The 22,751-nt window shown below is 46.1% G+C and overlaps 1 protein-coding gene across 1 annotated transcript in view; it reads left to right on the top strand.

Moving 5' to 3' along the window:
• LOC123516933 overlaps positions 1–21,146 on the top strand; it is a 25,088-nt gene extending 3,942 nt beyond the window's left edge. Inside the window, exons 2-3 of the mRNA XM_045276723.1 lie at positions 17,580–17,934; positions 18,267–21,146. Of these exons, the coding sequence (XP_045132658.1) occupies positions 17,580–17,934; positions 18,267–19,506 (1,595 nt within the window). The 3' untranslated portion in view covers positions 19,507–21,146. The remainder of the gene's footprint in view (positions 1–17,579; positions 17,935–18,266) is intronic.
• Positions 21,147–22,751: the final 1,605 nt, after the last annotated feature.

Below are 22,751 nucleotides of genomic sequence, written 5' to 3'. Positions count from 1 at the left end.
TCGAGTGTTTAGGGTGCGTGAGTGCGTGCATCTTCTTAACACTCCGTGGGCCGCTGTCATATCACAGGGTGGTGGTCGCGCTTTACGTGGCCAGCCTGGCAAAACAGTGTTACTTGACCGCACGATTTCACATCCACTCACACTTTCTCTGGAGTCTTGTTATTCTGTCCATAAACCACGCCAACGTTCCCTCACCTCGTGCCAAACGTTCCCTCACCTCGTGCCAACGTTACCTCACCCCTATTCCAACCTTCTCTATATCCAAACGTTCCCTCACCGCAAGGTTTCTTCATAAACCACAACGTTTCCTCACCCGAAGAACGTTCTCTCACTCCACAGCGTTCACTCATCCGCCCAACGTTCAATCACAGCCATAACGTTCTCTCACCCCACAACGTTCCCTCATTACTTGGTTCCCTCATCCTTACAACGTTCTTTCACCTGACAATGTTCCCTCACCCTCCCAACGTTCCCGCACTTACACAACGTTTACTCTCTCTCCTCAAACCTTCTTTCATCCTAACCCTAACTTTTCCTCATCCTTACAAAAACGTTTCCTTCACGCCCACAACGTTCCATCATCCCTAACACTTACGTTCTTTCATCGCAAACGTTCTGTCATCCTCACTGATATTCCTTCACCTCCTGACTAGAGTTCCTTCACCCCCGCAACGTTCCTTCACCCAGTGCCCCACGCCAAGGTTGCAACACCCCGCCCCTGACGTTCCTCCGTCATAAAACCTAACGTTTCTGCTTCTTTGCACACCGCCTCTAATCACTTTCAGTTTCAACTCCGCAAACATTTCTCCGCCACAACCGGTTCGTCTTGTAATAGTAAATAAGTTTTTTTTATTCCTTTACAAGTAATACGTATAGCTAGAGTGAGTTAGGATAAAACCAGTACTTGGTGAGAGGGCTTTTGGCGGGAGGAGGAGGAGGAGGAGGAGGAGGAGGAGGTTCTGGGAAGGGGAGGTGAAGGTGAAGGAGAGAGGGAGAGAAGTACTAGAGGGAGACAAGGGAGAGAGGGAGGAGAAGGAGAAAGAGGAGGAGGAGGAGGAGGCAGAGGGGAGGCGAGGTGGGGTCAGGGAAGTCGCGAGTAAAAGTAAAATTCACAGGCTTCCGCGGCGACGAGTTTTTGTCTCACTACTCCTTGATCCGCACGCGTCTGCCCGCACTCCATTCACCCAGCGGGGAGGCCGGCGGCGTGCGGGAGTTTCCTCTTCTTCCTCATTACTACTTCCTCCTCCTCGTCTCTCCTCCTTCTCCAACTCCTTTCTTCTTTGACACTTTTTTAGGTGTCTGAGTGGATGTTAAATAATTGCAGGGGCACAAAGAAGCATAGGTTGATAGGTGTGTTGAGTGTTGAGCGTCCCGGTGTCAGTTGGTCTATCGTTCCTTTATAAACCCTACGTCAAGCGAAGTAGGTTTTAATGGAAACGAGTAGGAACGGGAGGAGAACGACAGCATCTCCTCCATTACATACGGTCTGTCACGGCCGTGGCGACGCATCTAACTGTGACCCCATGATTCACCACGTCTCGGGCAGGCTCTAACAGGTCCTCATAATTCCTTCCGCAACCTTGCCAACGTCACCAAGGCCGCTCCTCACTCTGCGGCCACCCAACTCCCGCCTCCGCCAGCTGCTTCGCTCTGGCTGTGTCTGGAGCTGAATGTACCCGTCTGGAGACCTCTGGTGGGGGTTCCTCAGAATGGGTGAAGGTGGGGGCCCTCCTGAACCTCCTAAGTAGCCTGCTGGCCCCATCCGCTCTACCTCTCGCGATCAGCACAGCGCCTAAACACCACCATAGTTCAGCCCTTTCACCGCTCACCGCCTCACCCACCGCCTCACCTTTTGCCACCTTTAAAAACTCACCTCATTAAACTTACACAGCCTTTGTTAATGTCAGGAAATAACACTAATGAGTAGAAAACACACACACACACACACACACACACACACACACACACACACACACACACACACACACACACAGAGAGAGAGACACTCACTCACTCATTATATATACATTATCTAAGAACGAAGCCGTGAAATTAGTGTGTACAATGTCTCCTCACAAGGACAGCTGTGGAAAAAGAGTGAGAGTTCCAACACGAGGCAGGAGAACAGAGAAGGAAGGGACGGCCGAGGGAGAGGGAGAGGGAGAGGGAGAGGGAGAGGGAGAGGAGCGGAACGGAGCCAGCGAGGGGAGCAGAGAACATTATGACTGCATGGCGAGTAAAAGAAAGGCGCGATGAATGCTAAACCGCTACAAAAGGAGGTCAAGCTACTTTTCTGATGATTAAACACTTCTAAACGAAAGGAACGGACGATGACTAAGACCAGGAGGAGGAGGAAGAGGAGGAAGAAAAGGAGGCGAGGGGTAGAAGATGGAAAGTGGAAGGACGCAATAAGTAGGAGGAGGATGACACGCATAAAAAGAAAGATGAAAGAGAACCACAACAAAAATAACGTTGGGGTGCACGGCAGGACCAAGGGCGGCTGGGAATACTGTGAAGGCCGAGGAGGGGAGAAGAGGGGTGACGGAGGAGGTTAATTTTCTCTTGTATGGGATGGAACTTTTGTATTGCGAGGACGGGGTGGGGGGTGGGGGCGCTGAGTGTTAAGTGTTGCCCGGAAGGAGCGAGTGGAGGAAGTGGTGGGTGGGTGGAAGGAGTGACAGCTTCTGTGCCTGAAATACTTAAAAGGTTTCCAATGCCATGAGTGTAACTTTGGAAAGACGTCCTTGTGTTCCTTCCCATTCATTGTAACTCAAATCTTCTCCAGCCAAGGTTCCTTATTCATGTCACCTATCAGTTCCTAAAGGGGTTCCAATGTCATGTCAGTTCCCTGACAGATACGTGCTGTCATGTCTCTTCTTCCTTACTGCATTTTCCATTATCCTCACCGGGAATCAAAACTTTATCATCATCGACTGTCAGTTAGTATTAGTTTCCAGTACTGATAAAAAAGTTCGAAAGGAGTGTTATTGTCTTGATAAATACTCTCCTTTACGTCTTTTCTTACTGTATTTTCTATTATCCTCAGTATGAATCAAAACTTTATTTTCAGTTAATATCAGTTTCCAGTACTTATGCAAAGGTTCCAATGCCGTGTTAGTTCATTGACAAATACGTTCTGTCTTGTCTTTCCTTCCTTACTGTAGTTTCCATTATCCTCACCGTGAATCAGGGCTTTGTTATTGTTGAATTCTTTATCAGATAATATTAGTTTCCAGTACTGATAAAAAGGTTCCAATGCCATGTTAGTTCATTGACAAATACGCCTCGTCATACAGTTAGTTCCTTATCAGTTGCGACCTTCATCATCCCCACCTTCAATCAAGGCTTTTTTATTGTTACATCTTTCATCAGTAGCCACTAATTAGTTTCCAGCCCTCATTAAAAGCTTCCAATACCACAACCAGTTCCTTTACAAAGTTCATCCTATCATCTCCTTTCTTATTTATTTCAGCGTCCATTATTCTCACCAGGAATTAAGCGTTGTTATCAAATTCATTATCAGTTTCCCTTTATTAATTCCCAGTACTCATTAAAAACTTCTGATGCCACAAGATTAAGTTTACAAATACTTCTTTTTTTTTATTTATTGCAGTTTACATTATCCTCATTATGAATCGGTACTTAGTGTTGAATTCTCTATAAGTTCCATCATTTAAGTCTCTAGGATGTAACAAAGCTTCCAGTGTCATCAGAGTATCCTTACCAATATCACTTCTTTTACTTTTCCTTACCATGAATCAGGATATAATCATTGACGAGTTCTCTATCAATTTCCAGTTATTGTCCACCTCTCTAATGCAAGAGTTAACCAGTATTCCCAATCATTCGTCGCTTTTCTCTGGTAAAATCTGTAATTCCCTACCTGCTTCTGTATTTCTATCTTCCTATGACCTGAATTCATTTTGGAGGAAGGTTTCAAGACATTAATCGCATTCTTTTGGCTAACTCTCTTGGACCTACTCGGGGACTAGCATCTAATTTGGGACTTTTCGTTTAATCGTTTTTTTTGCCCTTGCTCAGATTTTCCCTTCTCACAAAAAAAAAAAAAAAAAAAAAAAAACTATGACATGATGTTTGTCCTAAAAGTATACTTAAAAAATGTGATCCCGATATCTTCCCTTAACATTGTGACTTTCCTTATTCTCACCGTCAATCTGGCTTTTTTTTTTTTTTTTTTTTTGTCCAATTCCCTACTTGGTGCCTTGTAACAGGTTCCAGTGGTATCACGTCTTTTAATCCTCTGAATGCTTTGTAAACACGTCTCACCATGAAAGCTTCCCGATGGTGCCTGCTGATATTAAAACATCTATCATTTTATTTACCTAACTCTAGACTGATAAGAAGAAAAACGTATAATTGTAGCCTCCAAATGACTTGAACTATTCACTCTCTCCTCCTGCCGCCACTTGTCGTTCATAATACAAAAAAACTTGCACCAAAACATTTCATTTCAGCCGTTGCAAGGGATAATGACGCCGCTTTAGTGCTTCCTTTCATGTCTCCATTTATATACCTGTTTGTTATCTATTTATTTTATTTATCTATTTTTATCTATCGATTGAATGACTAGCGTGACTCGATTTCTTTTGCTATCTTTACCCAATCGAGAAGATACAGCAACTGAAGGGTTAATTCTCAGAAGCCTCCCCTCTCTCTCTCTCTCTCTCTCTCTCTCTCTCTCTCTCTCTCTCTCTCTCTCTCTCTCTCTCTCTCTCTCTCTCTCTCTCTCTCTCTTTTCCCCGCCACAAGGAACTCTTCATTAAACACTCCATCACGTTCCATCTGATCAGTTTTCGCTCCTTATACCCGCCGTCTCACTCCCACGCCTCCACCTTGAGCTCCTAAATCCCGCCTTATAAATGAGCCACACCACTCAGCCTCGTCCCAGACTGCCTGCCACGTGTGTAGTGTTGTCCTCTACCCTCGCACGTGCCACGCTTGCCTGATGAGATAGGTGCTCGTAACACTCGCCAAAGTGAGGTGACGCATATTGATGCAGTGACGCTTATCCGATCCGTGATCAACGTGTGTGTGTCTGTGTGAAAAACTGAATGCATGGGAGGTTAAAATAGAATGCAAGTTTGTTTGTGAACTTTGATTTACTGAAGTATACTCGAAAGTCAAACGTATTGCTTATCGTCACCCGTCACAGCCAGTAAAGCCAGTCCCAGCATGTAAAGTCTCGCCTCGCCTCGTCACAGTTGACCCACATTACCGTCTGTCTGTTTGTCTGTTGTCTCTCCGTCTGTCTGTCTGATTGTGTGTCACCTTGCATGCCGCCACATCTCGTCTCGTCTCGTCATCTCTGCAATACACCACGTTCAGGGTGACATACAAGTGGTTCCGTTCACACACACACACACACACACACACACACACACACACACACACACACACACACACACACACACACACACAGATCTATATATATAATCTGTATTTTGTGCTTGGCTGCGTATCTCTGTGGTTTCTGGTATCTTTGATGGAGCATTGAGTGAAAGGGAATGAATGAATGGGTAATGTGACAGAGTTTAGAGCTTCACGTGACAGCAATGCAAGTGAGGCGCGAAAGTGTGAAGTAATATTAGTAGCAAAATAGGAAGGAAAAGGTAAGGAGTTATTATTGAGTTAAAGTGGTGTGTGTGTGTGTATGTGTGTGTGTGTGTGTGTGTGTGTGTGTGTGTGTGTGTGTGTGTGTGTGTGTGTGTGTGTGTGTGTGTGTGTGTGTGTGTGTGTGTGTGAAATGAGTGCCAGATACAGTGTTTTTTTTTCTTTTTTTTATTAATTCATCAATTTCTGTGGATTTTTTTTTTTTTTTTTTTTTACGTTAAGTCCTATAGCACCTGTCGGCTCACTTGAAGAGTGTGTAGGAAGCGCTGTTCAGCTTCCGCCCATTAATGGCACAGGCAATTTTATTTACAGTGGTACCCATATTAGGGCCCATATCACCACCCAAGCTCATCCTGAGTGTAACCACCTAGACCCTGGGTACCATGGTGACATGTAGGTAACTTTAAACCACTCGACAAATGGCAAAGTGTTTTAAGGCTGTACGTGGTGTTTGGTTGGTTGTTTATCTGTTTAGCTATTAAGTGAATACCCAAGGACACACACACACACACACACACACACACACACACACACACACACACACACACACACACACACACACATACACACACACACACATAAACAGCCTAAGAAAAGTTCCCTCCCTCGTTAAATTGACAACTCCCCTAAAGTCAAAATGATGAAGAAAAGAAAATAGAAAATGAAAAATGAAAAGAAAAGAAAAATAATGGTCTAGTTTTAGTTCCGTCGGTGTCTTCATATGCCCGAGAAAAACTGATAATGCGCGAAATAGAAAGTAATATTATGAGCAACAGCACATCGATATAGAGGGGACTGAATAAACAAAAGCAATGTTATGAGCAACAGCACATCGATATAGAGGGGGCTGAATAAACAAAGGCCAGCTAGAAATGTACGAGAGATAAAAGCTGCATAAGAATAAGAGAAAAATATAGTCTTCAAAAAAGCCAGTTGATCTGCACGAGTCACTTCCAAGAAACATCGAAGGGGGAAATATGTTTGAATGGCGTTATCAATGAAGTGGTGAGGGAAACGTTAGTACTCACCACCCACTCACTGTTTCTTTTCTTTTCTTTTTTTTCTTTTAATTAGTTTAGTTTTAGTTAGTTTAGTTAGTACTCACCATCCACTCACTGCCTTTTTTCCTTTTCCAATTTTAGTTAGTTTTAACTTTAGTTAGTTTAGTTAGTATTCACCAGCCACGCACTGTTTTTCTTCATTTTCTTTATTAGCGACAAAGAAGTGACGGCATAACGTAATTCACTCTCTGAATTAGCCACACCTTCGTTGAGGACATGGGAGATAACATGAACTGCCACCTAATACTTTTTTTTTTTTTATCTATTCACTTTTTTCGTTTTTTTTTCTTTGTTATTAAACAGAAGCGAACACACACACACACACACACACACACACACACACACACACACACACACACACACACACACACACACACACACACACACCTATATATGGTCTCAGGCCTATCCGAAGATCGGAAATAATGAGCTCTGAGCTCGTTCCGTAGGGTAACGTCTGGCTGTCTCGTCAGAGACTGCAGCAGATCAAACAGTGAAACAGTGAAACACACACACACACACACACACACACACACACACACACACACATACACACACACACACACCATCCACAAAGCAGTTACGTGTTCCGAGGGCCCGTGAGTGAACGCTTGGGGACACGAGAGAGAGAGAGAGAGAGAGAGAGAGAGAGAGAGAGAGAGAGAGAGAGAGAGAGAGAGAGAGAGAGAGAGAGAGAGAGAGAGAGAGAGAGAGAGAGAGAGAGAGAGAGAGAGAGAGAGAGAGAGAGAGAGAGAGAGAGAGAGAGAGAGAGAGAATAAACCACACGACCGGAATAAAAAAAGTGAAAATCTAGACATGGAAAGCAGGCAGGCAGTGAGGCAGTGAGGCAGGCGGCAGGTGGAGTGAAGGAAGACATCGCCTCACTCACGAGAGCAGCATAATGCTCGCTGGACATGATGTGACCGAGTAATGGCAGAAAACAGAAGTCTGCCTGCGAGTGATGGGAAAGTGGACCACATGATTAGAGAGAGAGAGAGAGAGAGAGAGAGAGAGAGATTTGGGTTAAGGAGTGTAGTGTAGTCATGATCAGCTGGCTATTATAAGCAACCTGCTATGCTCACTCCTTTACATTATGTTCTTCCGCTTCCCTTCAGTTTTAAGGCCTCTTCTCTGCTGACTGCCTCCTCACAACACTTGCGGGTAGTTCACTGATTCCTTGTTGACCAGAGGACTTCAGATGGAGGCGGAACTCTATTAAGGACACTGTCACGAAGGGAGTGTCGTATAAGCTGCTCTGCTTCTGGCCTAACCTAACCTAACTTAACCTAACCTCACTTAACCTGTACATGGGCTGGTTAGGACACTGGAATTTCTACTCGGAACATTGTTAACATAGACGCCGTGCTTGGTGATATTGTGAAAGAAAACGAAAATAACAACAATAATAGTAAATGAGAGAAAATTAACCAATGCCACACGGGGAAACCAAAAGAGAAAGACGTCAGGTGTTTTCAAAGAGGTAAATAGAAAAGAATTATATATATTATCTCTCCCTGACTGCTGCGGTGATGCTAATTCAGAATGCAACTTAAAAAAAAACCGCCAATAACTGAGACATTTTTACTGCTATGAAGTTTTACATATATCTATTCATCGAAATCACGTAGAGTTATTCAAATCAAATACTAGGCCTGTATATGCATTAGCAATCATACGGTCAATGACAACAATATAAACAACAACAACAATAACAATAATAAAAAGAAAACAATGGATGATGCAGACAGAGGAAATAACTCGCAAGGTAACAATGAAAGTAGGAAAGAATGTACGAAGAAAAATGATCCATATTACTGTGTTATAGAGGCAATAACATGTGAAGAGAGAGAGAGAGAGAGAGAGAGAGAGAGAGAGAGAGAGAGAGAGAGAGAGAGAGAGAGAGAGAGAGAGAGAATATATTAGTTAGTTAGTTAGTTAGTTGGCTAGTCAATTCACACCACTACGAGTATAACAGACATTCAGAACCAAGTGTTTTGAAGCGGATGATCTTATGACACTTACTAGAAAGGCAAATGATAGTGAGGAGGAGAGAAAAAAATCATGAACAAGTAAAAACCAGGCCAGCAAGACAAAAAGAAAAAGAAGATTCGCAGGAACAGGAATAAGATAATGAGACCAGGAAAAAAAAAGTAAAACTAGTATTTGAGAGGAGGAAAAGTTACTATCATTCTCTGAAGTCTTGAGATGCAGGAAGCGATTGGAAAACAAGAGAGAAGAGAACGAGATAAACAAGTACTGAAATTAAAAGATAAGAGCCAAGTATTTCAAACTGTCGGAAGAACGATTTTCAAAGAGAGAGAGAGAGAGAGAGAGAGAGAGAGAGAGAGAGAGAGAGAGAGAGAGAGAGAGAGAGAGAGAGAGAGAGAGAGAGAGAGAGAGAGAGAGAGAGAGAGAGAGAGAGAGAGAGAGAGAGAGAGAGAGAGAGAAATGGTGGGTTGGGGGTCTTTGCAGTGTTTAGTCTCACTAATACTGAACAATTTTAAACAATCACTGGAATTATGAAAAACACTCTTGAAAGCCCCTCGGTAACTCCCACCAGACTGCCCAGAGGCTCTTGAAAGTGATCTGAATGAGGTGCCGAGGCATTTAAGAGAGGTGGTCGTAATGCAAGCCTTGGTTCGCATTCTGAAACACTTGGTGCTTTCATAACGACTGTTCTCGAAGGCTACCGTGTTCTCGGGTTCTGGTGAATGTTTATGCCGTTGATGATATAGAATTCATGCTTGTATTATCAATGGAATCATAAAAAAAACGCCCTCGATAACCTCATTAACTTCCACCAGAGTCCGTTGAAAGTCGAGGTAAGGCGCCGAGAAGTTAGGGAGTGCCGTCCCTCTGTAGTGAATTTGTTGCGACACGAACCGATTAGAGTAGACTTGAAAGATGTGTTAGGTGTTCCGAGTTATGACATTTGGAGGACAGGTCAATGTAAAAGACGATTCGTACTACTATATAGTAATAATTTAGAAAAAAAATCCTTAATACTAATGATGCAGCTGTTCTTAAAGATGTCCACTTGGACGCAAATAAGTGGCAAGGAAGGGTAAACAACAATCGCATTATAAGCTCCCCTGCGCGGCCACCACACACTGGTTATCCAAATATAGAACACTGCAACAAGTTAACAAGTAGTACTATAATCACCCAGCAGCTAACACTACAGTTCACTCGCAGACACCAATGATTAACAGAAAGATATCACGATAACTAATATTACAATGAGTCAGCAGGTTGCTCCATGCACGTACTGTCAGCTTTGTTACATGCACACCAAAAATGGTGATTCATAAGATATCAATTCTGACAGAAGCATAGGACAGAAACACTGGCTGAGTAGCGCATCGTGAAAAGAACTGAACTCCTTAAAAAAAATCAGTGGAAAAATAAAAACACAAGCAAAACAAACATACAAACTGGAAACCAATAAATGAATAAATCACTAAATATCATTGGCAAATAAAATATAAATAGATTGAATGAATAAACAAGTTAATTAAATTAATGACATCACTAAGTTAACAACAAACATACGAGATAAATACATGAATAGATTAACGTCGATAGATCCATCGATGAATGGAATGCGGTGACGGAGGCAGGACGCGGGTAGAGTGAGTACAAACAATACAGAGACACAGACATCTTTCCTCGACCTCCTCATGGGGATGGAATATGAACCCGCCAATCATCCACATCCACCACACCAGCAGTCCCCAGCAGGTGGCGAGTGTGGCTCATGCAGACTGCTGGTGGGCTGCGCCGTGCCCTGTGTGTCGCCACGTCGCCACTGTGCTGCCGCCGCGGCGTGATGCCTCATGCCACGCGGTTATACAAAATCATTGTTCTTCTCTGATGAACTGCACAAAGCCTACAACTCTCTCTCTGAGGATCTGAACATTAGAAAAGTATTTTCGCCATTTGCATGTATTCACGAAGTTCCTTTCCATCATCGTCAGTTATGCACAACAAGCTTTCTAACTAACTTGATGACTTCACTGCCATCTGGCGTCGGATTTGTGAACTACTACAAGTGACACTGCTATCTAACGATAAGCTTTCATACTAATATGTTGGTTGTCTGCTGTCTGGCGGCTGTTAAATGGCGAGGCTGTCTACGTGTATCTGTATATTTTTGATCCCATTGCTATGATTCACTGTCGAGGCAGCTGCTCGTCTAGGCTGAAAATCCCTGACGCTCGGCACGTGCGTGTGCTGTCTGTCTTTCAAAAAGAAGCGCCGGTATTGACATCACACCTTGGCACCATTACAGACCACCATGGCCACGCACTCCTTAAAGGCCTTCTGACTACCCCAGCACGGTACCCACTCCAGTGTGTGTGTGTGTGTGTGTGTGTGTGTGTGTGTGTGTGTGTGTGTGTGTGTGATAGGTAATAATAATAATAATAATAATAATAATAATAATAATAATAATAATAATAATAATAATAATAATAATAATAATAATAATGTGCCTGCGTGCGTGCATGCATGCGTACGCGTGTGTGTGTGTGTGTGTGTGTGTGTGTGTGTGTGTGTGTGATTCACTGTTTGATCTGCTGCAGTCTCTGACGAGACAGCCAGACGTTACCCTACGGAACGAGCTCAGAGCTCATTGTTTCCGATCTTCGGATAGGCCTACGACCAGGCACACACCACACACCGGGACAACAAGGTCACAACTCCTCGATTTACATCCTGTACCTACTCACTGCTAGGTGAACAGGGGCTACACGTGAAAGGAGACACACCCAAATATCTCCACCCGGCCGGGGAATCGAACCCCGGTCCTCTGGCTTGTGAAGCCAGCGCTCTAACCACTGAGCTACCGGGCGGTGTGTGTGTGTGTGTGTGTGTGTGTGTAAGACCACGCGGCTTCAGACTCATGAATACATTGTTGCAATCACTGCGGTGACAACATTCAGCAGTGAAGAGACGTTAAAAGGTAGAGGTGAGGGCGCTACCCTCAATTGAAGTGCGTGTAGTTTTACTCGCTGCCAGGCCTCAGTTTTCCTGCCTATACCTTAAGGGGGCTCAGCCCTGGCACTAAGTGGAAATGATGTCACAACACGTTGTGCTGGACCAGGTGCCCCTCTGGCTGTTGATGCCACTTCTCCATCATGTAAGGGATTCAGATCTGAGCACCCCTGGTTTGTTCCTGACACAGTCCTGGCACGCCAGTTCGTCACTGCTGCACGATGTCGTCACATTAGGCAACAACTGTTTACGCCTCCAATAATGTGAGACTGGTGAGGACACGAAGCCTCAAAGCAGTGTTGCATCAAAAAACGCTGAGGCATCTCATTCCTTAGAAAATCAAGCCAAACCAAGACTTGCCAGTGAGAGTTTAAATCTAACGCACACAGAAACTCTCGCGGCATTGCGTGCAGTGGGCCGCGCCGAGTGTCACCTTGCGGCTCATTGTGTCGCGACACTGCTTTCCCTTCCTCGAGATAATTTGATGGCGTTTCCACTCAGTTTAATTGCGTGAACATACAGTTTCTCTCCCTTTTCCCAAGTTACTCAACATCCTTTCCCTCTCGTGTTAACAGACACGTTTACCGCTGCCGACGACAGGTGGCGCTGGAACATGAAACTCTCAGCAATTGATTTAATGGAATATAGGACGTGAGGAGAGTGAAGACTTGCCCCGGGCCAGAGCTGAACTCTGATGCCAGTGTAGGCCGCAGCATTACCGATTGCACGATAGCAGGTAATGGCAGTAGTCCGCGGAATAGGTCGCATTGCTTGCTGCGTCACCTCTGGAGCAGCGAGGCGAAGGTTCGGGTGTAGAGGCAGGCTGTGTGAAGCAATGCGGTGTGTTCTTGTGGGTGGCGAGGGCACTACAGTGACCCACTTGTATCTAGCGGCACAGAGGGCTGTAGGCCGCAGCGAGCTTGTGTAACGATCAGTGGTCAGGAGAACTCTTTGGATCGAGAGTCCCTCCCCCTACACACAATGGCGGCCGTGGATTGCACCTTCTTTCTCTTCTTTCATGCTACAGTTGATTTTTTTTCTTTTTCTCTCTCTAGTATCATAGTAAGTGTAGTGCAATCCGTGGGATCTGCAATGGACGAAAGGGCTGTTACTGTGTGGGGGCGTCTTGTAAATAATGCGTGTTGTCACTGAGGTTTGAGTGAGTGCGGGTGATGGGACCTGGAGGGGAGAACACTACATCGCGTGGAGAGCATGAGTGGCTCCTGGAGGCCTCATCATATCACACAGCGGACGAGAGTAAACCACACTCAAGCACGCACACACACCCACCCACCTACTCACCCACCCACACAAAATACACAATTACAATCTATTTGCCATCTGCTGCTCTTAAGATATATATTTTGCACAGTCACAGTCACCCTTCGGGAACGCAAATAAGCGCCATGCAGCCACCGCCGATTAATATGTATCTGTCTCTCTACCTTTCTACATACTTGGCTACATACTTGTCTGTTACCTGTCTATCTCTTTACCTGTCTACACGATCTATCTGTCAATATTATCTACTTATCTATCTGTTACTTATGTTTTATTTTCCACTGGTTTGTCTGTCTGTCTGTCTGTGTAACATTGATTTATATATTCACTTCTACAAGAAAACTACCTGTCTACATCCATATTTGGTTTTATCTATCGATCCTTCTATATTCTACCTGTCTATGTGCTTGTCTACCAATAATTTCGACTATCTATTTCTCTGTTTACATTACACGAGCCTTGACTCTCAATGCACACAGTTCTTTTCCACTCACTCACTCTCATCAATAAGCCACCACGAGCTTTCACTGTATTTTTCAGCGACAGGACAGTGATGAAAATTCCTTCTCCGCTTCTTCCTCTTCCTCTTTCTCCTCCTCCTCCTCCTCCTCCTCCTTTTCTTCTTCTTCTTCTTCTTCTTCTTCTTCTTCTTCTTCTTCTTCTTCTTCTTCTTCTTCTTCTTCTTCTTCCTCCTCCTCCTCCTCCTCTTCCTCCTCCTCCTGCCATTTACGCGAGAAAAAAATAGTGAATGATTTTTTTCTTTTTTCCATTCGCTGAGAAACGAAATGTAAAAAGAAAATACGGAAGACGGCACTTAATCACCTTCCACCCCCTCTCTCTCTCTCTCTCTCTCTCTCTCATCAGTATGCAAGCTCTTAATGGAAACAACCTTCTTTTCCTCTTCCTTTTCCTGTTGTTACTTATGTTCGTTCCTCGGCGGTCGGTAGTTGCCGGAACACGCGCGCCGTAACAACAACACCACCACCACTACCACCACCACGAGCCGGGAAAGTGACCCACCACCACCACCATTGCGTCACTACCACTTTTATTTTTCTCATTTCTTTTTTGTCAGGTGTCTACAAGTCCACGTCGCTATAGTTTTGTGGTTTCGAGTATTTTTTTTTCTTTTTATTTTTCTTCATTCTTGTAGATATCATATTGTTTGCATTGTTTGTAGAATTGCACAAGAGGGAATATATAATTTTTTTTTGTACAAATTACCGGTGAAACGCGGAGACAGAAGCAGAGGCAGCATAATACCTAAGTGGTGCGCCTCCAGGCAGATGTTTTGGTGATTGTGAATAATGTGCTCCAACTGACTGACTGACTGACTAGCTGGCTGACTGGCTGGCTGACTGGTTGGCTGGCTGGCTGGCTGGCTAAGTGGCTGGCTGGCTAAGTGGCTGGCTGACGGACGCACTGACGGACGAACGGATGGAAGGACGGACGGACGGATGGTTGGACGGATGGAGCTCACTTCGCCACTCCCCTTCCTCGAACTTTCTGTTAAGGAAGTACTGCCATTGAAAATCTGGGCCGACCAATGAGTGAGTGAGTGAGTGAGTGAGTGAGTGAGTGAGTGAGTAACAAGACGTTCAGTGAGGGTTCTATAGTTAATAAAACACACACACACACACACACACACACACACACACACACACACACAACAACAACAACAATAAGAGCATTAGTAGCAACCATTAAGTTCATTTTTTGCACTGCTCTCTCTTCACCAATCACCACCACCACCATCACCACCACCACCACCACCACCATCACTACCACCACCACCTCCTCCTATAACCTTACAAAACACGTGCATACCGCGCCCGTCACCTCCACCACATCCTTACACGTGCACGCCGAGGCCGCCATGCACTAACTAGACACGGCACGGCCACGGACACCGATCATTCATGCGTCACATACACACTGTATTTTTCAATAGTTGTGTGTGTGTGTGTGTGTGTGTGTGTGTGTGTGTGTGTGTGTGTGTGTGTGTGTGTGTGTGTGTGTTTGTTTGTTTGTTTGTCCTCGTCCCACATTGATCCTTGTTCCACAAAGAAGATGAGTGTGTGTGTGTGTGTGTGTGTGTGTGTGTGTGTGTGTGTGTGTGTGTGTGTGTGTGTGTGTATTCTCTAGTATTCTCTGTGATTAAGATTCCTATTGTCGCTGTCATCTGCATTTAAATTCACGAAGAAGAAGAAGAAGAAGAAGAAGAAGAAGAAGAGAGAGAGAGAGAGAGAGAGAGAGAGAGAGAGAGAGAGAGAGAGAGAGAGAGAGAGAGAGAGAGAGAGAGAGAGAGAGAGAGAGAGAAGGGGGGTTGGGCGTTCATAGTTACACGTTCACTTTCTATTGGGTTATAAACAGAGGGAGTGAAGTTGTGGAGGAATGGGGGAATGGAGTCAGGCGTCACTTAAAATGATTAAGAAAGAGAGAAAAAAAAAAAAACTTCACAATCCAATTCACTCCAGAGCCACAACCTTAACCACTCCACTCCACTCCACTCCTATACACTCAATCCATCCACTACTCCACTCGACCCCACATTCCTTCACCTCCACTTTTCAAATTCCACTCCTTTTACTTCTTTTACTCCACCACACTCACTATAATTACCACCCCTTTCCTTCCATCAACACCCCCCTCTCTCCTCCCTCAACTCCACTCCTGCTCTCCCTCCTCCCCCCTTTTGCCAACATCACCCACAAAAAAGAACATCATCATCACTATACCTCCACCATCGCAGCACACTTCGCTCCACCTCTTCCACAATGCACACCTCCACCACCTCCACCCTTCCCCCTTCCACCATGACCTCCATCAACACCATATTTCCATCCCAACCTTTCACATCCATCCCAAACCACACCAACCCCCTCCCCACTCCACCCCTCCACCACCACCACCATCCATCCACACTCCCTCGGTACCCAGTGGAAGATAGAAAAAAAAGATTACTTAGGCCACAGCACTCCACCCAGTAAAGGTGGAGGAGGGTGGAAGAGGAGACGGTGGAGTAAGAGGAGAGTATGGGGGTGGGGGGAACGCAGCGTGCAAGAGAAAGGAAAGGAGAAAACAGAGAGGAAGAAAATGAGAGGGAAAGGAGAGGTGGAAAGGAGAAAGGAAAGAAGGAAACGCGGAGAAAAAGAATGAGGAAGAAATGGGGAACTGTGGAGGAAGAAGAGATGGGAGGAAGACGGAAAGAGAATGGATGGGAAGGAGGAAGAGGGGGGAACGGGGGAAGGGAAGGAGCAAGAGGAGAGGAGGAGATGGGGGAGAAAAGAGAATGGGTGAGAAGGGGGGTGAGGTAAGGGAGGGCAGGGGTGAAAGAGAGGGGAGGGAGGAGGGAGAAGGGAACAGCGGAGAGTTAAAGGGCGGGAGGGGGAAGAGAGAGGGATGAAGGGCAGGGGAGGAGGTGGAGGGGGCGAGGTGCAGCAGTGAAAGTGCCTCTTACTCGAACCGCCAGTATCCTCAGGTGTCTTCAAGTCTCACTGAACACACGCACACACGCACACACACACACACACACACACACACACACACACACACACACACACACACACACACACACAGAACAAAAAATAAAAAAAAAACAAGAAAACAAAAAAAAAAACAAGCTAGAATGAAGGGTGCGTCACGTCACCAAACAGTTACCAGTAATACGTAATGCAAACAACAAACATGAATGCACACGAGTATACGTAATACATTAATACATCAATACTAATGGAGATTATGCACATATCCGTAACCTACTGACCCATTTAACACAGGACACACACACACACACACACACACACACACACACACACACACACACACACACACACACACACACATAACATAGATTGGTACTCACTTCCTTTCCAAATCTCCCTCAATCTTTATTTTAGCTCACCGCCGCCCACCATTCACCAGGAAATACCCACCACCCTCCCTGCCCCCTCCCTCCCTCCTCTCCTGCCCCTTTCCTACATCCTGGTCCTTTCTCCAACCTTTTTGACCTCGGAAGGAAAACGGTCAGATAATCGTGAGCTTGGGTCTTTAAGAAGCTATATATATACTCTACTCCTCCCTCTCTCTCTCTCTCTCTCTCTCTCTCTCTCTCTCTCTCTGTGTGTGTGTGTGTGTGTGTGTGTGTGTGTGTGTGTGTGTGTGTGTGTGTGTCTACAGATACAATTCCTCAGGTTGACACAACAGATGAGTTTCATCCTGTCACATTTTCGTTTCTTTCATGTTTCCTGCAATCCTCCTCCTCCTCCTCCTCCTCCTCCTCCTCCTCCTCCTCCTCCTCCTCCTCCTCCTCCTCCTCCTCCTCCCTCCCCTCTCTATTCCGGCCTGTCGCAGCCCGGAAAGCAGCAATTATTGTGTCTGTACTTTTACACACTCGAAGGAGGCCACACTACAGCTTGTGTGTGTGTGTGTGTGTGTGTGTGTGTGTGTGTGTGTGTGTGTGTGTGTGTGTGTGTGTGTGTGTGTGTGTGTGTGTGTCGCTAATTGTGTAAGTGGGAATTACTTAGCGTTGTGCAATGTTGCGGCAGTGAGTCGCTAAGTGGCGCGTCGTGGCCGCCGCCATGCACTAACTAAATGGGTTCGATGTTGCAGGAGCGGCGGAGAGTGGCAGTCAGAAACCGCGACACGCGGTGAGGGCAGCAGCGTCCACGTTGACCTCAGCACAGCCCTTCATCACCGCCAGCCACTGCAAGGGCCACACCTGTGCTGAGGATGTCCCCCTCACGCCTTTCTCCACGCCTTGCGCCACGCCTTGCTCAACACCCCTGCCCTCTACAGAGGTCTCCAGTCCCGGGGGAAGGTGGATACGTCCTCTGGGATATGCCGAGAGGTTCATGACACTGTCTCATGACTACGGGTGCATGACCACAGTGTACTGCCTCTGGCTCGAGTCACGGGTCCCGCTGGACTTCGACACAGTGAAACTCGCCACCGTCCTGATGTACAGGTAACGCTGACACACAGGTAATTCTTTTCATTCAGGTATGGTTATATGGGTCTTATAAAAGTATGTTAAACCGCATCACATCCCTCTCTCAGAACCACCACTAACATTTCATTTAGTGTCGTCTCTTTCCCCTTTTCTGAGATTTTGCAGTGTTCAATAATAGCATGACATGATTCACTCATGCTAGCGTCCATGGAGAATTGAAGACATGATGAAACTTGATGATTGGTGCACCGCTCAGCCACGAGCTAACACAAGGCGGGCACACTGTGACACATCTGGGTCTGGCATGTCGTGTAGTCTTGGATACGGTATAACCTTTTCTCCCACAGGAAAATGCCAAACCTCCGCCTGTACCTCGACTACCGGGACGGTGACTACTGGTGGCGGGAGATGACGCGAGAGGTGGTGGACGTGGAGGAGATAAGCACGGACGACGTAGAGGCCACCGTACAGCGGCTGGTGCGGCGCCGCTACCGCATGTTCGAGGGTCCGCTGTGGTTCACTCGCTTCGCCACTGTCGGTGGAGGCGACGACTTGGAGCGAGATTCAAACCACAACGTAAAATATAAGTACGTCTCCATCTTCGGGTTCCACCACAACGTGAGTGACGGCAGCACCAACATGAGGTTCTGCCAAGTGTTCCTCAATGTACTGAACGACCTCGCCGCGGGACGTACCGTGGACCTGCGGCAGGAGGGCATCTTCCCTGCGCCACTACAGGACCGCCTCGGCGAGCAGGCGGGCTCCCGATTATTTTACTTGGGCATTTTTTTGCGTCGTTTGTACACCATCGTCCTTACCTTCGGTCTTCCCGTGTGGAACTTCATTACCGTGTATCGTATGCCGCGCCAACTGGAGGCGGCCACGCATCTGTTACAGTTGGAGCTGGACGAAGTTACCACTCGCAAACTCCTGCTTCGCTGCAAGATGGAGGGAGTCACACTCAATTCTACCTTCACCGCAGCAGCCAATCTGGCCTTGTACGTGATGGTGACTGCCAAAAACCCTCACATCGGCCAGACAAACATGTGCTCCCAGCAGGTGGTCAACATGCGCCGCTACTGGCCCGAGGAGCTGCGGCCCAACACGCTCGGCTGCCACATCTCACTGCTGGACCTGAGTTTCCCGACGCAGCTTGAAGACTTGGACGCCTTTTGGGAGTACGCCCGCCGCGTGCACAACCTCCTGCACTACCACCTCACTGAGACCAAACGAGCCCTCAAGCTGCAGCAGATGAGCCGTAGTTTGAGTCTCATCATCTTCTTCAACGCCGTACTGGCCAAGCTCGGGCTGCCCTCTGGCAACGACAACCATTACACCGTCACCAACATGGGGAACTTGAGTAAGACCTTCTCCGGCAGCGGCTCAGAGGTGGAAGTGACGCGGCTGCTGCGCACCGTCTCCTGCCACTTCATGCCCACGCTGTGCCAGCACACTCTGCAGACCTTCCGCGGCCGCCTCTGTTACTCCCTCGACTACTACACACAGAAGCTAACCAGAGAGACAGCTTACCAGTACGCCCGCGGCATCATGCACCTCCTTACCAAGGCAATTCACACCCCAAACTGACCCTATTCACGCCCCTACCCCACCCCCCACACCCCAATAAAATGCCCCACCTTCCCTCTGTGGGCACAGCCTACCAACCTGCGACACTTGACGTTTATTGTCATCTCCTGGAATGTTTCTCTCTCTTAACAAACCTCTCATTCCATCACTATATCAAATCACTACTGACTCTTTGTCGTGGCGTTGTGTTCTGAAAGATAATATGAACTGCAAACTCACAGACTCTAGTGCGAGTGGTTGTTGTTGTTCTTAGTCAGCCCGGCGCCCCTGGTGAGCCTGGGGTTACCGTAACGTCAAGTCCCGCACGCCAGTACCTGCCCTTCGAGGAGGAGGTGAGGCTTCTGCCAAAGAAGCTGCTTGACCAGCGCCGCCCCATGACTGCTCATCCACACAGCCAGTCTACCTCCCGCCGTGTGGCACGTAATGTACAAATCTCGCGTTTTGCATTTCCCTCAATTGAGGACCAGTATTAAGTCGCCACACCTCACACTCTTCTGCCCTAGGATAGTAAGACATAATTAACGACTCTTGATTGAAGCATCTTAATTTAAGATTAAAAAATAACCATAAACATAACCGCGTGCCTAGGTAAGTGCAAATAACAATAAGATAAAGAAAACGAGGACAGGAGGGGACATTCCATCACTACTGTCGCTCCCTCTCCCCTTCCTGGTGTGGACTCTTTAGTTATTATTAAATTATGTAAAACTGTAGTTTAAGTGACTTGAATTTTGCTCCTCCTCGTAATGTTTGCGTTGGAAACTCAGGATCACGATCCCTAAATGAAAGAGCCCGTGCGAACCAGCCCGGCCAGCGGGTGACGAAGGTGTACAGTGTTAGTGCAGCGAAGGCGACGCGGACCAAGGGTAGGTGCGGAACCAAATAACAGTGAAGGAAGAAAGGCAGGAAGGAAGGAAGGGAGGGAGAAGAATGAAAATGTTACTATACAGTGAAAGAAAGAAAGAAAGAAAGAAAGAAAGAGAGAAAATAAGAAAGAAAGTAAGAAAGTAAGTAAAAGTAAAGGGAAATAGAGAAAAAGACGTTGCGTCTTGGTGTTAATAGAGGTAACAAGGCCGCCACGCATGGACCAGCCTACCTCCCTTGCTTGCCCGGCACCATGCCTTCCCTCTCCTTCCTCTGCAGCGCCCAGGCCAGGCTGCCGTACCCAGTGCTCAACGTAATGACTAGGACCTCCTCGTCTCCCGTATGTGTGTGTGTGTGTGTGTGTGTGTGTGTGTGTGTGTGTGTGTGTCCCTCTGTAATGTAATATAAGCTGCATGACCCGCGGCCGTTTGTCATGTCACCGTCGCCAGTTGTCCTCGACACCCCCAGTCGTCACCAGCTGACTTGTACATGTATGTTAAAGTATTTTCTAAAACAATAATTCAGTTAATCTTATTGTTGATTAATAATGTAAACACCAAAACCACTGTCGCCTTTCCCATTTCGCCTCTTGTCTGGCTGAGTGTTACGCAAGTCATATCTCTGTACACCAAAGTGTTGACCAATGTTGATATGTACTCGTGTGTCATTGGTTCATCCCTGTCGTGTGAAGACCCGTCGCCGCTCGAGGCCCGCGGCGCAACCTTCAGTCCCAAGTCATTGTTATTTTCTTCACAATTAAAATACAAATAACGCAACAGTGTCCTTTTACTTATCTCCTTAATGAGGAAGACTTGTTCTCTCTGATACCGTTGTCAGAAGCTGTGTGGGAACTAAAAGTTTTATTGGAGCCTGAGCCCAAGGTGCCGTGCAGTACGTAAACTAAACCTCTGCCAGGCCCTCATTCCCACAGCAGGCTGCCTCCTGTGGCTACTATATATTTCCTCCTTCAGAGTAGTTTCTCATGGTTTTTTTTTTATGACTCTTCAAAAGGAAGCATGATGCAGAAAATGGATGATGGAGGAGCACTGTTCTTTACCGTCCTTTCCCTTCCCTTCTACTTTTTTTTATTTCAACTCTTACGCTACAAGAAGCTTGATCTCATGACGCAAATAAGGAATGAAGGAAAATATAATTTATGAAATTCACCCGGGTCTTTCAGGAAGCAGCACGCCAGTGACCACAGACATAAGGACACCAGCACAATCGGCACCGGTGTGGGACTCAAGGAGGGCGACACAGCTTCATAACGCAGGGAGGCAATTCTACTGAAACTTTCATTTTGTAGGCCTGTAAGGCTCTTCTGTTTGTTGCGGCTCGGTTTATCAGCCCCGCCCGTGGTGGCGTAAGCAGATTTTTAATGACGCCTTTGCAAAGACTCATGCTGCCCCATAGAACTCTCCGATGTATAGTTGATGTCGAAGACAGGCTCGACAGGAGGCATGTGTGTGTTCTTCGACCACTTGGCGACTGGAACAATGGCCAACGTATAATCACTACGCCCAAGAGCTGACCGCCAGAATAATAAGACAACTAAAGCAAAAAACAAATAAATAGATAAATAAATAAGTAAATAAATAAATGAGTAAATAAATATTTTTTTTGCTGAAAAAGAAGACAAAATAAAAAGTTCTAAAATTGTTTAAAAATTCACTTTCCTCTTCACCAAAAAATATAATAGAAAATAGCTATACAAAAGGAGATAATTGTAACATATCCTAAAATTTTCGTTCAAATACTGGGCAACTTGAAATGACAACATTAAATTAGGTCTTGAAAATTGTCCACAGAAAAATGTTAAAGTACAAACCTCCAAACATTTGTTTACAAATAAGACCGATCATGGTCAAGGAATTATAAAAGTAAACAAACAAAGTGTCATTCATTAGAGAGAAGTGAAGGCAATCAGTCACCGAAGAGCACAACACGCGCAGAGACAAACACAAAACACACGCCAGACTCTTCTCACCAATGCTCAGCAGCAGCAGCAAAAAACAAACCGAAAGTTAAGACGCAAGTCAATAATGGCGGCTAGTAATATTTCCTTCCTTTTGCCATTGGCAAACATCATAAGGATGATGACTTTCGTTTTACTCAAGTGTTTCCTGGTTAACAAAATTGTGACGACACCCCGCGGCGCCCACCTCATCTCACCCAACCTCACCCAACCTCCACAGCTTTCACCACTCTCATGGACACGCGGAAGATGCTCAGGTGATCAGTTCCCAACAAAAGCATTTATCACCTACTCATCAAGTTCGGACGCTTACTGTTGCCTCTTACCCTCAATTTGGTCAAATATTGTCAGCAAGTGTCTGTGGAGTGGAGTGAAGGTTCCACTACACAGACTGATGCCTCGCAGC

This window comes from Portunus trituberculatus, chromosome 41, assembly GCF_017591435.1.
Source record: "Portunus trituberculatus isolate SZX2019 chromosome 41, ASM1759143v1, whole genome shotgun sequence".
Taxonomy (NCBI): Eukaryota; Metazoa; Arthropoda; class Malacostraca; order Decapoda; family Portunidae; genus Portunus; species Portunus trituberculatus.
This window is presented reverse-complemented; position numbering and strand designations above follow the sequence as displayed.